This window comes from Ovis canadensis, chromosome 4 (genome assembly GCF_042477335.2).
Source record: "Ovis canadensis isolate MfBH-ARS-UI-01 breed Bighorn chromosome 4, ARS-UI_OviCan_v2, whole genome shotgun sequence".
In the NCBI taxonomy this organism is placed as follows: Eukaryota; Metazoa; Chordata; class Mammalia; order Artiodactyla; family Bovidae; genus Ovis; species Ovis canadensis.
Genome location: NC_091248.1, coordinates 46218312 through 46235688, shown reverse-complemented (window position 1 = coordinate 46235688; position 17377 = coordinate 46218312). Strand labels below are relative to the sequence as shown.

Below are 17377 nucleotides of genomic sequence, written 5' to 3'. Positions count from 1 at the left end.
CAGTTACAGAGATCCACCTCTGTTCTGTTAAGCCAAGACATTAAAGAAATTTGAAAAAATGTGAAACAAGACCAGTCAACTCTTCTCAATAATTTTTTTGTTTAGGGATTATTAAAAATAAAGATGTTGATATATAATAGGCTTATCATTGTAATATTTAAAGTTTATCATTAAAAATTTCAAATAGTATAAATGTCAGTAAATATATCTACTATTAAAAAAAACCTCTTTGGTGTTCTCAATACTTCTTAATAGTAAAGAGGTTTGAGAACTGCTGATTATATAGTGTATGCTTAGAAGAAAGTTTGAAATAATATAGAGTAATAAAACAGTGTTTTCCTTTGAAGAGTGGGATAGAATCAGTGAGAAGGATGAACATTTCTTTTAATTATGTGAAGAAGATTCAAGTGTAACAATGAAAAGATACTCCAATAAAAATATTAGTGGAAATAAAAGATTAATGTTCTATCAAAGTATTTATAATTTTTTCAGTTTATTCTTTTTCTTTCTTGATGAAAATTTTATAGTTTCTTGGTATTTTTATAATAAGCAGAGCCCTTGTTTTCTGCTCTACATTGTGGATGTGCATTTCTCATAATTTTATCATGATTCTAGCACTTGTAATTATTCCTCTAGAAAATATAGGGTGCTGTCTTGGTTCATTTTCCTTCTCAGTATCCTCCCCACTTCCTTCGCCATCTGGATTACAGGCTCCTATGGACACATATCACATTTTACTGTTCTTTTACTAACAATACAAAATCATAGAAATGCTTTGTATTATACTCAGTAGGCACTCAAGGCTTGTTGAATTATTAATATTGGAATTTTAATGTATAGTAATATTTTTTGCATGTATAAAATTACTGAGTAAATTATACACATGACTGATTCTCATCCTATGTCTGTTTTTGTCTAGTCTTGTTCTCTTTTTTTCTTCCCATTTGGGCCCTGCCTGGCTGCTGTCTGGATAAATTGTATGAGTTAGACAGGGGATGGGTATATAATTTGTCAACTTGAGGTCCTGGTCTAATGAATATGTAAAAAGCGTTACTGGTCACTAAACTACTTACTTACACAATAATTACATCAGTGAACGGTTTTGAGGTAACTTTTGTAGTTTGAAACTTTTATAATCTGTCAACATAAACTTTACGGTTTGTGTCTTAGGTTTCAGGGTATCATGGACTTTGATTTCCTGAAGTAATACTTGAATCATTTAGAATATACTATAATTATGTTTTGTAAAAATGCTACAAACATTTTGGAAAAATCATAATTCAACTAATAATCGCCCTTGTAGATTTCTTCCCAGTATTAAATTTAAAATAATTCAGTTTCTGGTTCTTTTATTTTGTTACTATTTTTACTTTATTTTTTAATTACTTTTTATTGGAATATAGTTGACTTACAATATTGTGTTAGTTTTTGATGTACAGCATCATTCCATGTTACTACATTCCATGTTATTATTCCATGTAATCATTCCATGTTACTACGGAGTATTGAGTAGAGTTCCCTGTGTATACTGTTGGTTCTTATTAGTTGTCTATTTTATTGTAGTATATATATGTCAACCCAGGCTCCCAATTTATCTCTCCCTTCCTTTCCCCATTGATAACCATAAGTTTGTTTTCTATGTCTGTGACTCTGTTTCTCTTTTGTAGATAAGTTTGTCTGGTACTTTTATTTTTAATGAAATGTATAACTTCTATTAGTAGAATCTAGAATTCTTGTAAAAATATTCTTGAAAAAATTCTAGTAAGATTTTTTCCAAGTCAAGATCAGTCAATCAATCAGTCTTTAAACAAGTCAATCAAATGATGCTTTTGTGGCTCACAGATGTGATGCCATAGTTCTCTCCTGACCGTTTGCCTTGCCAGCCCTTCATCAGTGCAGGCCCTGAGTGTTTCCTTGGAAGGCTGTAAAAAACTGAGGCGTAAAAGGAAGATATAGTAGAGAGGAAAGGCATAGGCAGGCATGGAGGTTGAAACAACAAGATGCATTTGGAGGACAGCAGTAAGTAAAATTTAGATAGGTAAGTTGTGGCTGTATTACAAGGGGAGCTTGAGGTAGAAGATCTGACAGATATGATATGGAAAGTGTCATAGTATGTTTCAGGAGAAAAGCAGTGTTTCAGGAAGATTAGTTTGGCGGTAATGTGTATAGTGCCCTGGAGAAGAAACAGGAGCAGGAAGGCTGTGACTGGTGCCTACAGAGGCAATAAAAACCGAGACTGAGGGTGTTGCCGTAGAGATGGAGAGCAGATGGCATGTTTGACAGGCATTATGAAGGATGAAATTTATTTCTTTATTCAGCAAATCTTTATTGAATACTTGACTGTATATATTCCTGCTACTAGTATCTGAACTTAACTTTGCCTATAATTACCATACAATCTTAAACTTTAAAGTTATGTACACTAGTGGTGAAGTTCTCCATAATATTCTCTTTTCTGGTGATTTGTAATTAAAAAAAATAATCTTACAGATCTTTTGGCCACCAGATGCGAAGAGCCAGTTCAGTTCAGTTCAGTTCAGTCGCTCAGTCGTGTCCGACTCTTTGCCACCCCATGAATCGCAGCACGCCAGGCCTCCCTGTCCATTACCATCTCCCAGACTTCACTCAGACTCACGTCCCTAGAGTCAGTGATGCCATCCAGCCATCTCATCCTCGGTCGTCCCCTTCTTCTCCTGCCCACAATTCCTCCCAGCATGAGTCTTTTCCAATGAGTCAACTCTTCGCACGAGGTGGCAAAGTACTGGAGTTTCAGCTTTAGCATCATTCCTTCCAAAGAAATCCCAGGGTCGATCTCCTTCAGAATGGACTGGTTGGATCTCCTTGCAGTCCAAGGGACTCTCAAGAGTCTTCTCCAACACCACAGTTCAAAAGCATCAATTCTTCGGCGCTCAGCCTTCTTCACAGTCCAACTCTCACATCCATACGTGACTACTGGAAAAGCCATAGCCTCGACTAGATGGACCTTAGTCAGCAAAGTAATGTCTCTGCTTTTGAATATGCTGTCTAGGTTGGTCATAATTTCTTTTCCAAAGAGTACCGTCTTTTAATTTCATGGCTACAATCACCATCTGCAGTGATTCTCCATCTATTTCCTGTGGAGTGATGGGACCAGATGCCATGGTCTTCGTTTTCTGAATGTTGAGCTTTAAGCCAACTTTTTCACTCTCCTCTTTCACTTTCATCAAGAGGCTTTTGAGTTCCTCTTCACTTTCTGCCATAAGGGTGGTGTCATCTGCATACCTGAGGTTATTGATATTTCTCCCGGCAATCTTGATTCCAGCTTGTGTTTCTTCCAGTCCAGCATTTCTCATGATGTACTCTGCATAGAAGTTAAATAAGCAGTGTGACAGTATACAGCCTTGACATACTCCTTTTCCTATTTGGAACCAGTCTGTTGTTCCATGTCCAGTTCTAACTGTTGCTTCCTGGCCTGCATACAGATTTTTCAAGAGGCAGGTCAGGTGGTCTGGTATTCCCATCTCTTTCAGAATTTTCCACAGTTTATTGTGATCCACACAGTCAAAGGCTTTGGCATTGTCAATAAAGCAGAAATAGATGTTTTTCTGGAACTCTCTTGCTTTTTCCATGATCCAGCAGATGTTGGCAATTTGATCTCTGGTTCCTCTGCCTTTTCTAAAACCAGCTCAAACATCAGGAAGTTCACAGTTCACGTACTGCTGAAGCCTAGCTTGGAGAATTTTGAGCATTACTTTACTAGCGTGTGAGATGAGTGCAATTGTGCGGTAGTTTGAGCATTCTTTGGCATTGCCTTTCTTTGGGATTGGAATGAAAACTGACCTTTTCCAGTCCTGTGGCCACTGCTGAGTTTTCCAAATTTGCTGGCATATTGAGTGCAGCACTTTCACAGCATCATCTTCCAGGATTTGAAATAGCTCAACTGGAATTCCATCACCTCCACTAGCTTTGTTCGTAGTGATGCTTTCTAAGGCCCACTTAACTTCACATTCCAAGATGTCTGGTTCTAGGTGAGTGATCACAGCATCGTGATTATCCAGATCATGAAGACCCTTTTTGTACAGTTCTTCTGTGTATTCTTGCCATCTCTTTTTAATATCTTCTGCTTCTGTTAGGTCCATACCATTTCTGTCCTTTATTGAGCCCATCCTTGCATGAAATGTTCCCTTGATATCTCTAATTTTCTTGAAGAGATCTCTAGTCTTTCCCATTCTGTTGTTTTCCTCTATTTCTTTGCATTGATCGCTGAAGAAGGCTTTCTTATCTTTTCTTGCTATTCTTTGGAACTCTGCATTCAGATGCTTATATCTTTCCTTTTCTCCTTTGTTTTTCGCTTGTCTTCTTTTCACAGCTATTTGTAAGACTTCCCCAGACACCCATTTTGCTTTTTTGCATTTCTTTTCCATGAGGATGGTCTTGATCCCTGTCTCCTGTACAATATCACGAATCTCATTCCATAGTTCATCAGGCACTCTTATCTATCAGATCTAGGCCCTTAAATCTATTTCTCACTTCCACTGTATAATCAGAAGGGATTTGATTTAGGTTATACCTGAATGATCTAGCGGTTTTCCCTACTTTCTTCAATTTAAGTCTGAATTTGGCAATAAGGAGTTCATGATCTGAACCACAGTCAGCTCTGGGTCTTGGTTTTTGTTGACTTTATAGAGCTTCTCCATCTTTGGCTGCAAAGAATATAATCAATCTGATTTCGGTGTTGACCATCCGGTGATGTCCATGTGTAGAGTTTTCTCTTGTGTTGTTGGAAGAGGGTGTTTGCTATGACCAGTGCATTTTCTTTGCAAAACTCTATTAGCCTTTGCCCTGCTTCATTCTGCATTCCAAGGCCAAATTTGCCTGTTACTCCAGGTGTTTCTTGACTTCCTACTTTTGCATTCCAGTCCCCTATAATGAAAGGACATCTCTTTTGGGTGTTAGTTCTACAAGGTCTTGTAGGTCTTCATAGAACCGTTCAACTTCAGCTTTTCTTACAGAATGTGGTCCACTGGAGAAGGAAATGGCAAACCACTTCAGTATTCTTGCCTTGAGAACCCCATGAACCAGTATGAAAAGGCAAAATAATAGGATACTGAATGAGGAACTCCCCAGGTCAGTAGGTGTCCAATATACTACTGGAGATCAGTGGAGAAATAACTCCAGAAAGAAAGAAAGGATGGAGCCAAAGCAAAACCAGTATCCAGCTGTGGATGTGACTGGTGATAGAAACAAAGTCCAATGCTGTAAAGAGCAATACTGCATAGGAACCTGGAATGTCAGGTCCATGAATCAAGGCAAATTGGAAGTGGTCAAACAAGAGATGGCAAGAGTGAATGTTGACATTCTAGGAATCAGCAAACTAAAATGAACTGGAATGGGTGAATTTAACTCAGATGACCATTATATCTACTACTGTGGGCAGGAATCCCTCAGAAGAAATGGAGTAGCCATCATGGTCAGCAAAAGAGTCTGAAAGGCAGTAGTTGGATGCAGTCTCAAAAATGACAGAATGATCTCTGTTCGTTTCCAAGGCAAACCATTCAATATCAGAGTTATCCAAGTCTATGCCCCAACCAGTAATGCTGGAGAAGCTGAATCCCTTATTGTATCATTAAAATTTTTTTACTATTTCAAAATTTGCAAAGATCTATACTATAAAGAGGATTTCCCTGGTGGCTCATGGGTAGAGAATCCACCTGCCAATGCAGAAGATGCAGGTTTGATCCCTAGGTTAGGAAGATCCCCTTGAGAAGGAAATGGCAACCTACTCCAGTATTCTTGCCTGGGAAATCCCATGGACAGAGGAGCCTGACAGGCTACAGCCCATGGGGTCGCAAAAAGAGTCAGACACAACTTAGCAATTAAACAACAAACAGTACTATAAAGAAGAAAACCAAGATGCAACATCATTTTTTTAACTGAAAATTTAAGTGAAATCATTTTATGTCTTAGGAAAATTCAGAGATGCTGGTATCAGGATATGTACAAAATGAGATAGTTTATACCTAATGAATAAAAGCAACTTTTATATAGCATAGTGATAACTGTGATGGTTACTCTGTTAAGCTGGCTCCATTGATCAAGCATAGCATTTAAGATAAGATAGTTATTAATTGAGTTTTGTGTTTGCTTTGTGGCTATGGACTTTTCCAAACTTTGAATTCTGACCATCCGTATCACAATGTCTCATCATTAACGGTAGGATAGGCAAAAAGTATACATAAGGAGAATATAAACACATTCATTGAACATTCGTAGATTATGTCGTATTTATAATAAGTTTTACTACAAGTTTTGAGGGAAAAATCAAATTCCTTGATGGCAGGGATCGTGTTTTGAAAAATCTGATATTCTCTAACCAGAGGACACTGCCTTGTTCGAAAAAGGTATATCCTAGATATTTGATTAAGGTGGTGTTCTGGTTATCTGTTGCTGCCTAACAAACCATCCCCAAACTTAGTGGCTTCAAACAGCAAGTATTTTCGATCTCTTCACAAATCCGAGCTTGACTAGATTAGTTATAGCATGGCAGGTCTTCTGCTTCATGTTGTCAGCTGAAGCTGTTGTCATCTGGAGGCTTGGCTCAGTTGGAATATCCAAATGGCTCAGCCTTGTGGCTGGTACTTGGTACTGACTCTCAGCCAGGGTCTTGGTTCTTACCCTTGCAACTTTTCATGATGGTTTGGGCTTCTTATAGTATGGTGGCAGGATTCCAAACACACGAAAGTGGAAGCTGCATAATGGTGACATAGACAGAGAACAGACTTGTGGACTTGGGGAAGGAAAGGGTAGGACAAATTGAGAGAATAGCATGGAAACATATACTTTGAAAAGTGAAAAAAGTGAAAGTGAAATTCGCTCAGATGTGTCTGATTCTTTGCAACTCCATGGACTGTAGCCCACCAGGTTCCTCTGTCCATGAGATTCTCCAGGCAAGAATACTGGAGTGGGTTGCCATTCCTTTCTCCAGGAAATCTTCCTGACCCAGGGATTGAACTTGGGTCTCTTGCACTGCGGGCAGATTCTTTACCCTCTGAGCCACCAGGGAAGCATATACATTTTCCTCGTGTAAAATAGATAGCCGGTGGGAATTTGCTGTGTAACACAGTAAACTGGGCTCAACCCAGTGCTCTGTGACAACTGAGAGGGGTGGGATGAGAAGGGCGATGTGAGGGGTGTTCAAGAGCGGGGGACGTATGGACATATGAATACCTGTGGCTGATTCATGTTGATGTATGGCAGAAACCAACACAGTACTGTAAAGCAATTATTCCCCAATTGAGAAAAGTGAAAGCTGCAGATCAAGTCACAGCATGTGTTCACTGCATTCTTTTGGTGACAATCCAGATACCAAAGTTGTTTTCTCACTTGTATTATTTGAATTCAAATCAGATATCCTTTCCCTGGACAACAGATTCTTTTGAAGTCTTGAAAATTTTGGGAATAGGAAGCTGGAAATGGGGAATGAGAAGAGGGGTTGCTACCTTTCTTCCAGTTGTCCTACCTTTTACAAAAGAAATACACTGGCCTGGTTGCCATAATACTTTGGTATCCCAACACAGTTGTGCTTGTCCTTGGGGAAGGCAAAAGATGCTGAATTCGAAAGACATTTGCCATGGCAAAAATCTCTGCTCTATTTTTAATAACCAGATATTTTTGACTTATGGGGAAAATAGGCCTAAGTTATAGGTCTTTGGAAAGATTTCCCATGCTTCTGCTCCTGGCTGTAAATTCTCTTCCTTCTCCCTGTGCCCTGAGAGGAAGCTGTTCACTTGAGAACACACATGGGCGGTGAGGCAGTCAGCACAACTTCTTTTCAAGCATCAGCCCAGGTACCCTCCTGTTTCATAGAACTCTCCAGTTGATGGGTCGTTTTCTAAGCAGTAAAATCACTGAGATTAAATTAAGTTTATTCTATAACATAATCTGAACATTTCCTTCCGCTGTTTTCCTAAAATTCAACCAAGAATCTTGATAATCTTCTGATAGCACTTAATTTACTTATGATGGCCCTATTTCATAGGATAGAAAAGTTAAAACTTTGTGATATGTTATTATCTACTTACAGAAATTTGTCTATTCTTTAGATTTATATAAACTTGATTTTCATGACATATAAAGCAAATGGTTTTAGAAGAGTCAGTATTAATTTCTAGTTATTGCCAACATTCACTGGATCATGGGAAAAGGAAGAGAGTTCCAGAAAAATATCTATTTCTGCTTTATTGACTGTGCCAAAGCCTTTGACTGTGTGGATCACAATAAACTGTGGAAAACTCTGACAGAGATGGGAATACCAGACCACCTGACCTGCCTCTTGAGAAACCTATATGCAGGTCAGGAAGCAACAGAACTGGACATGGGACAACAGACTGGTTCCAAACAGGAAAAGGAGTGCGTCAAGGCTGTATATTGTCACCCTGCTTATTTAACTTCTATGCAGAGTACATCATGAGAAATGCTGGGCTGGAAGAAGCACAAGCTGGAATCAAGATTACCAGGAGAAATATCAATAACCTCAGATATGCAGATGACACCACCCTTATGGCAGAAAGTGAAGAGGAACTCAAAAGCCTCTTGATGAAAGTGAAAGAGGAGAGTGAAAAAATTGGCTTAAAGCTCAACATTCAGAAAACGAAGATCATGGCATCTGGTCCCATCACTTCATGGGAAATAGATGGGGAAACAGTAGAAACAGTGTCAGAGTTTATTTTTTGGGGCTCCAAAATCACTGCAGATGGTGACTGCAGCCATGAAATTAAAAGACGTTTACTCCTTGGAAGGAAAGTTATAACCAACCTAGACAGCATATTCAAAAGCAGAGACATTACTTTGCCAACAAAGGTCTGTCTAGTCAAGGCTATGGTTTTTCCAGTAGTCATGTATGGATGTGAGAGTTGGACTGTGAAGAAGGCTGAACGCCAAAGAATTGATGCGTTTGAACTGTGGTGTTGGAGAAGACTCTTGAGAGTCCCTTGGACTGCAAGGAGATCCAACCAGTCCATTCTAAAGATCAGTCCTGGGATTTCTTTGGAATGACTGATGCTAAAGCTGAAACTCCAGGACTTTGGCCACCTCATGCGAAGAGGTGACTCATTGGAAAAGACTTTGATGCTGGGAGGGATTGGGGGCAGGAGGAGAAGGGGATGACAGAGCTTGAGATGGCTGGATGGCACCACTGACTCGATGGACATGAGTTTGGGTAAACTCCGGGAGATGGTAATGGACAGAGAGGCCTGGCGTGCTGCGATTCATGGAGTCACAAAGAGTTGGACGCGACTGAGCGACTGAACTGAACTAAATACTTCATGATGCATGAGAAATAATAGTAAAAATATTTTTTAGAGTTTTGCAGTGAAAATTATAAGTACTTTTTTTTCTTTTTGTGTTCTTCCTTAATTGGATGAGAGTAAAATATAACGTATAGACCTTTTGTGACAACACTTTTATGATATGCCTTCTGGAAAGTTTCTTGAGGAATTCAGGAATCATTATCAGGGTTAAAATTAAAATATAATGCAACAACTGAAGAATAGAGATTTAGAAATGTTTTATTACATACTGAAAATATAAAAAATCAGTTTCACACAGACCAACTCTGCTTGTGAAATGCATTGAATCTTAGCAAGCTTTCTAATACAGTTTTAAATATTCTTTTCCAAGATATGTTTGAAAAAAATAGGAAGTTAGTTACACAGTATGAAATACCTAATTTTGTTCCTTTTGCCTTTGAGAAGAATAAAGTTTTTTTTTTAATGTGAGAATATATTTTAAAATAATACTTGAGATATCTAATTAGTTTTATAAAACTTCAAAGTTACGTAATCAAGACTGCCATAAATGTTAAAAGATTACATCTTAGATATGAAATGTGGGGGTGAGATAGTCACTGTAGAGAGCTTCTTGCTGAGTGCTGGTAGAGAGAAATGGTTTTTAAAATGCTGTTTCAATTTTGTGGTCCATTTGCTTCTTGTCCTACCTAGTCTTTAGTGGTACCTTTAGTCATAACTGTTATTCATCATGGAAGCCAGGACTAATGGAGAGATTTTTTTAGAGTGTTGCAGTGTGTGGTAGGGACAAAGAAAAACTTCTCTCAGCTGGCACACACTATTGCTTTTTCATCTTCTGTTTCTCTAGATACTTATTCTACATTTTAAGAAATTCCATTAACCTCTGCTTCATATAATGCATTATTGTTTCCCGTCTCATTTTTAATATTTGTACATTTTCTGTTTTTTTTAAGATACTTTTCCTTTTATGAAATTTTAAAAAACTTGTCATCTAAAAGAATTTTTAAATTTTATTCTATTTAGATTTGTTTCAAACTGGCTTGACTTGGTAATTTAAAACTGCATGAATGCCAGTTGAAATTTTTACTTTTTATAATTTTATGGCATAGTGTAATATTTTTATGAATTATAAATTTAATTGAAAATATTTCTATATTGTGCTGAGGATTTTTGACCCCATGGAAAGACAACGAAAATGCTTGAGTTTATTACTGTCCTTAAAACACAACTAATGATAAGTAAACATGATTTGAATTTTCATTCATGTTTATAATTCAGTACTATAATTATTTCCCTTTTTTAAATTTTCAGCAACCAGATAAGAAATCTCTTCATAAATTAGTTTTTTTGTCATCTCAGTTTAGTGCAGAGAGTGAAATGTAATGGAAGAGAATTTGCTCCTTAGGTTTGAGAAGCCCTTGTATAATGAAGTATTATGAAAGTATTGAAATTGAAGCTTCAATAACGAATGATGTAGAATGTTATCAGAAGATATGAATATGTGCTTGTGTGTTGATGTACTTTAATGTTTTGTTTTGTTTTTGAATAGAGTATCATTTGGATTGGATCCTAGAAGAGAAATACATGAGAATTTCAATAATTTTTTAAAAACTTAAAATTGCTAGAAAAGTTGCAAAGGTAGTACAGAGAGTTCCTGTATACTCCACACCCAGTTTCAGTTTCTCCTAATGTCATATTGTGATTGTATATTTGTCATTACTGTTACATTGCTGTTAACTAAATTTAAGTCTTTATTAGAAATTCACCAGGGCTTTTTTTTTTTTTTTTCTTGGAAACTATCCCTTTTCTGGTCTGTTCAATATGATCCAATCCAGGTGACCATATTGCATTTATGGTCGTGTATTTGAACTGTGGTGTTGGAGAAGACTCTTGAGAGTTCCTTGGATTGCAAGGAGATCCAACCAGTCCATTCTGAAGGAGATCAGCCCTGGGATTTCTTTGGAAGGAATGATGCTAAAGCTGAAACTCCAGGACTTTGGCCACCTCATGCGAAGAGCTGACTCATTGGAAAAGACTTTGATGCTGGGAGGGATTGGGGGCAGGAGGAGAAGGGGGCAACCGAGGATGAGATGGCTGGATGGCAGCACTGACTCAATGGACGTGAGTCTGAGTGAACTCCGGGAGTTGGTGATGGACAGGGAGGCCTGGCGTGCTGCGATTCACGGGGTCGCAAAGAGTTGGACACGACTGAGCGACTGAACTGAACTGAACAAAGTGTTTTCCAGGATACTATATCAATTTACATTCATGCCAACTGTGTATGAATATTCTGGTTGCTTCATATCTTTTTCAACGTTTAGTATTGTCTCTTTCATTCTAGCTGTGTGTGTGTGTGTGTGTGTGTGTGATATTTCCCTGATGACTAATAATCTTGAGTACCTTTCATATATTATGTTTCCATTTGGATCAGTGATGTGTTTGCTTTTCCTATTGAATTTTCTGCCTTTTTCTTAATAATTGATGAATTCCTTTTATTTCTGAATACGATACTTTTGACAGAATTGTTAGTATCTTCTCCCACTCTGGTTTTGTCTTTTCATCCACTTAATGGTATCTTCTGGTGAATAAAAGTTCTTCCCTTCCCCCACCCCAGTTTTACTGGGATATGATTGCCAAATAATTATGTATTTAAGGTGTACGTGATGCTTTGGTATACCACAATCAAGTTAATTAACAATCTGTCATCACACATAATTACCAATTTTTATGTGTGTAGTGAGAACAGTTAAAATCTACTCTTTTAGCAAATTTCAAGTATCCATTATTATTAGCTATGGGTTACCATGCTGCTCATTAGGTTACCAGAACTTACTTATCTTATAACTGAAAATTCGTACCCTTTGGCCAGCATCTGCACATTCCTCCACCGCCGCCCCCCACCCCCAGCCCCTGGAAACCATGACTTTACTCTCTGTTAACATGAGTTTGACTTATTCTGCACACAAGTGAGACCTTGCAGTATTTGTCTTTATGTGTCTGGGTTATTTGACTTAGCATAAGATTCCCAGATTCATCCATGTTGTTGCAAATGGCAGAATTTCCTTCTTTTGAAGGCTGAATAATATTCCATTGTATGTTTGTGTGTGTATCATATTTTCTTTATCCATTCATTTGTTGGCAGACAGAAATTCTTTTAATGGAGTCCAATTTATAACAATCCCTTTATGATAAGTGCTTCTGTGTCTCGTTTAAATTTCTTTTTTTGCCTACCCCAAGGTTTTGAAGGTATTCTATTATGTTCTAAAAGCTTTATTTTACTTTTTAAAATTAGATCTGTGATCCAACTGTAACTGACTTTTGCATATGGTGTTAGCTAGTAGGTTATGGTTCTCTTCCTACCCTCTATCCCATCCTTGTAGCTGTCTAGTTGACCTAACCCCATTTTTTATAAAGATTACCCTTTCCCTACTGAATTACATTGTCACTTTGCTCATAGATCAGATCATCATGTATGTATAGGTCTGTTTGTGGCCATTCTGCTCTGTTTCATTGGATTTTATTGACAGTGATAATATAACACCACACTGGCTTAATTACTATGCTTTTGGTAAGTTTTGTAGTAAGCTTTAATATTTAGAAGTCCAAGTCCTCCAGCACTGCTGTTCTTTAAGATTGCTTTGACTATTCTTGATCCTTTTGCATATCCCTCTTGATTTTAAACTTTTAAAAATTAATTTTAATTAGAGAATTATTTTGAACTTTTGTAAAAATTTTACCTTCCCAATTCTTTGTAACTTCTGGTGCTATTTGTGATTGCTTTCTGTCTTAATTTACTAGATGAGCAATGGATAAATAAAAAAGAAAACTCATGTGTATTTATATTTACCTTGCTTCATTTTGCTTCACAAATGTGTATAACAGGATAAAAAAAAAGTAGATCTAGGTAGAAAGAAAATAAGGGAATGTGTGTAATATAATATTATAAATAAAATTAATCCTAGCCAGCTTTTTTGTGGATAGAGTTAAGGCAGAAGCTTTGACTCCCATTTTATTAAAATCAAGGCAAAGAGAATCTGCTGGGAGACTCACAGTATCCATAATATAAAAGCAAACAAGTTACTCTAAAGAAGAATTTTTCACGGTATTGAAAACTGAAGATGTGAATTTTTTGCTCCTTTGGATTTCAAAGGGGATAACATATGATCAGGCAGCGTTTTCATAACATTTTGGGCATAAACTCAAAGCCTGGTTTATGTGAATGAACAGTACTATAAAATGAATAATATGGTACAGATAATGTGGTTTTTTAATAGTTTGGCTTGATCCAAGGATAAAATTTAGAATAATAAAAGGGCTATTTTTTAATCCTAAAAAGGTAAAATGCATATCTCTCAAGTAATTCTTCATGTATGAATAAATGAATCAATGAATATATGTATTTTCTTAACCATTTTTAATAGAAATTAGACAGTAGAAACATTAGAATGTATTCTTTGCAAGAACCAGTGTTGTTTATTTAAGATGTATCTGTATACTTTGATAGACAACTAAGCAAAAGTTGCATGCGTTGATAGTCTTCAATAATAGTATTGCATAGTAAGACAGCACTTCTATTGCCAGGTGCTTCTATTTACATTTTTTCATTTAATTTTCACAGTGATCAATTGAAAGTATGTATTGTGGTTTTTCCTAGTTCATGAATGAAAAAAGGAAGGCAAATAACTTGCCCAAGTTTATACTACAAGTAAGAATAGAATCAAGATTCAGTTTCTGTCAGTTTTGCCTCGGTTTCTTCTACATGATAATTCTGATGAAAATCAAGAAGGCTAACGCAGGGTTTGTGTCTGACTTAAGAGTTTAGCAAATTCAGATAGAACTAATAGAGTTTTCCCTCAAGAAACAGTCCACTCTCTTATAGACGGAGGTATTAAGAAAACTATATTGTACTTTGACAGAAGTTTTTCTTGAGATAAATTTGTTTTGCATTTCCTTTAACTTTCTTTTTTTCTTATTTATACTTAAGTAAATTCCAGTCTTCTGAATAGCTATTGTTGCATATTGTCATTACCTTGGATATTAGCACTTTTACTTCTGTTTCATGAATATTAAGCTTCTAGGAAACCAAGTTGCTTGCCTAGATAGTTATTGTGCTAAAGAACTGAAATATAAGCAAATTAAATTACTGTAATGGTTTCTATAAAGTCAAGTTTGGATGCATGTCTTTTTATATTTTCACAATTTTAAAATGTGTTCTTAAGTTGCATTATCTCTTTGGAATTATTTAATTTAAACTAGGGAAAAATGTCCAGTATGTTTTACAGCTGACATTACTAAAAGCTGAGTGAAAATTGTAGCGCTAATTCATCATGTTATAATCGTTTATACTTTTGTCATGATTCTTGCATTTCAATGCTGTTTGTGCACATTGATTTGTGATATTAACTCAGTAATTTTATGTTTGAAACTGTTTTAATTTCTCAATAAAAAAGTAGATAAATTTTATAGGATTACTTCTATCTTTGGTAATCTGACTATAAAGAAAATGTATTCAAAATTTTAGCATTTTTCTATGTTAATTTTCAGGTTGAAGATTTAGAACAGATGTGGAAAAATGTTCACTTCAGAGAAAGGGGTTGTGGAGGAATGGTTGTCGGAGTTTAAGGTAATATTTACTGTTTTACTATAATAACTATATTCCAAAGAAGTTTTATCTGAGTTTTAAATTCCATTGGCTTCCTTTTGTAATGACTAAAAAGCTAAATATCTGTGGAAGCAAAAGAATATTCCAAAAAACTTATTGGGGAATTATTTACACATAATAATCTTTGTGAGGAAATTGGCTCCTTTTTTGCCAAGTGGTTTAAAGGTTTGTCTTCTCCCTTTTATGGCAACATCACAAAGAATGGTTAAAGTCTCTGAACGTTGATGTCACTCTCCCTAACCATCATGAAGAATTCGCAGTTAAAATGTTTCTCGCAATTTGGGGCGGCAGGGGAAATGGACATGATCAACGACGAGAAGATGGGAAGATATTTGCACAACTTTCTATCAATGCATCTTTCTTTAGTTGGCTTACCCAGTGCCTGTAAAGGGGCATATAACTTTTGGTTAGTGGATGAAAAACAAAAACAAAACCTCTGTTTCGTTGTCTTATGGACTCTTCTCTATGATAGCTAAAACTGTATTTCTTTAACCAGTTAGCTGGAGCTTCCCTGGCAGCTCAGTGGTAAAGAATCCACCTGCCAATGTAGGAGACACAGGTTCGAACCCTGGGTCGGGAAGGTCCCCCCCCCGAAGAAAGAAAGGGCAGCCCACTCCAGTCTTCTTGCCTGGGAAATCCCATAGATAGAGGAGCCTGGTGTGCGGTAGATCAAGGAGTTGCACGGCTTAGCGACTAAACAATAACCTTCTTTTTGTCCTCTTTTTCTCACTGTTACACATAATTATGTGAGCTTCCTGATCAGGAACCACAGGAAGGGAAAGTTTGGGCTGACACTTTTTTGTTTTTTTTTTTGTCCAGCTCGATTAGCCCAAGACCTCAGACAAACGTCAGAGTTATTAGCTTGTTTCTATGAGGGACACCATACAATAGGTACTGTGTAGGCATTTCACCAAACAAAAAAATAAAATAATTATAGGATTTGGAGGAAAGGTGTTCAGATGAAATTTAAATGAAATAGTATTTTGATAGGCTCAAGACAAAGCAGAGTGACGTGTAATGGGGTTAAAATCAGACCTGGACTATGAAGTGGACCCATGGTCATGTTGTCTTTAGAACCTACGAAGTTAACATCTATGTGCAATGTTGGGTTCAGAAACCCCTAATCTGAAGCCTGGTTCTCTGTGTCTAGGTGACTCACATCCTCCAGGCAGGAGTGGGATATTTCATTCTTATCGATACACGTTTAAAGAGCAAAAGTTTTGATATCTGTGATTTTAGATAGCAAAGCTTCTCACTGAGTAAGAATACAGAAGTCACTAAAAAATGGAGATTCAAGAAGGAGAGGACATATGTATACCTATGGCTGATTCTTGTTGATGTTTTACAGAAAACAACAAAATTCTGTAAAGCAATTATCCTTCAATTAAAAACTAAATTAATTTTTTTTAAATGGAGGTTTTTATGACACTTTTCAGCTGTAGTATGTCCTTGAGAGAAGCAGTGTTTCCTGTTAATTTTGTAGCTGGCCGTAGCCATTGTTGTCATCTCATCCTGATGAATGACAAAGATTTTCATTTTGTCAGCGTTTGTAGTCATAAATTATCTTTCTATGGATCCCCTAATTCATAGAGTGATGTAGTTATGCATGTTCTTATAGAAGTGCACTGTATGTGCCATCTACATATTTTAACAGTTTGAATAAATCTGGTGTGTGCCTTTTTTTCTTACATAAGTTGTCTTTGTGTTTTTAAGTTTTTTTTTTCCTGTTTCATGAGAGTTTAATATGGTTCATTATCATGATTTTTTTGGCAAGTTGTTGAAAATTGTCAAGTTTAACAGCTGACTACCACTTCTGGGATATTCTTATGTTTAACGGTGAAGCAAAATTTGCAAAAGGAAATATAGCCATTAAACTATTTTTTAATATGGGAGTTGTGGCAAGAGGGCATGATGAAGGATGGGGAACATTGGGGAGGAGTCAACTATTAAGGCAAATAATTGAAAGTTATGGCTAATTCTCTTTGCTTATCATCTGTTTGTTTATTCTCTTCCATTTCTGGGAAGGAAGCTTTTTCGTTGAGAGAAGTAAAATCCTGGACCCTATGAACTGAAAAGTTATTTAACTTTCCCCTAACCATCCAAAAGTAAATATAGTCAATTTGATATAACAAATGATATACACATTTTTGTCAGGTATAAGGGAAGATATTTCGTATTCTTTGGTTAATATGGTAGGCATTTCTGAAAATTATTTTGAATTGTGTTAATGTGCATTGAATTCAGCTCTGTTTATGTTTGGTAAAGAGGTTAAGGTTACCAGACAAAGTTAGCAACATACTAAAAATAATAGAAGATAGTAAAGTACATAAGAACAAATCTCTTACTTTTAAAATTATTTTGTCCTTTGAAATGATTTGTGATGTTAGTTACATATTTTGGTTAAAATATTTAAGAAATAAAATTTAGAGAT

General features: G+C 36.4%; 1 protein-coding gene across 6 annotated transcripts in view; it reads left to right on the top strand.

Moving 5' to 3' along the window:
- The window catches only part of HYCC1 (hyccin PI4KA lipid kinase complex subunit 1), a 216770-nt gene that overhangs the window by 152937 nt on the left and 46456 nt on the right, over positions 1 to 17377 (top strand). For all 6 annotated transcript variants that reach the window (XM_069587666.1, XM_069587669.1, XM_069587664.1 and 3 more), the window contains one exon: positions 14829 to 14907. In XM_069587666.1, coding sequence (XP_069443767.1) covers positions 14857 to 14907 — 51 coding nt within the window. In that variant the 5' untranslated portion in view covers positions 14829 to 14856. The remainder of the gene's footprint in view (positions 1 to 14828; positions 14908 to 17377) is intronic.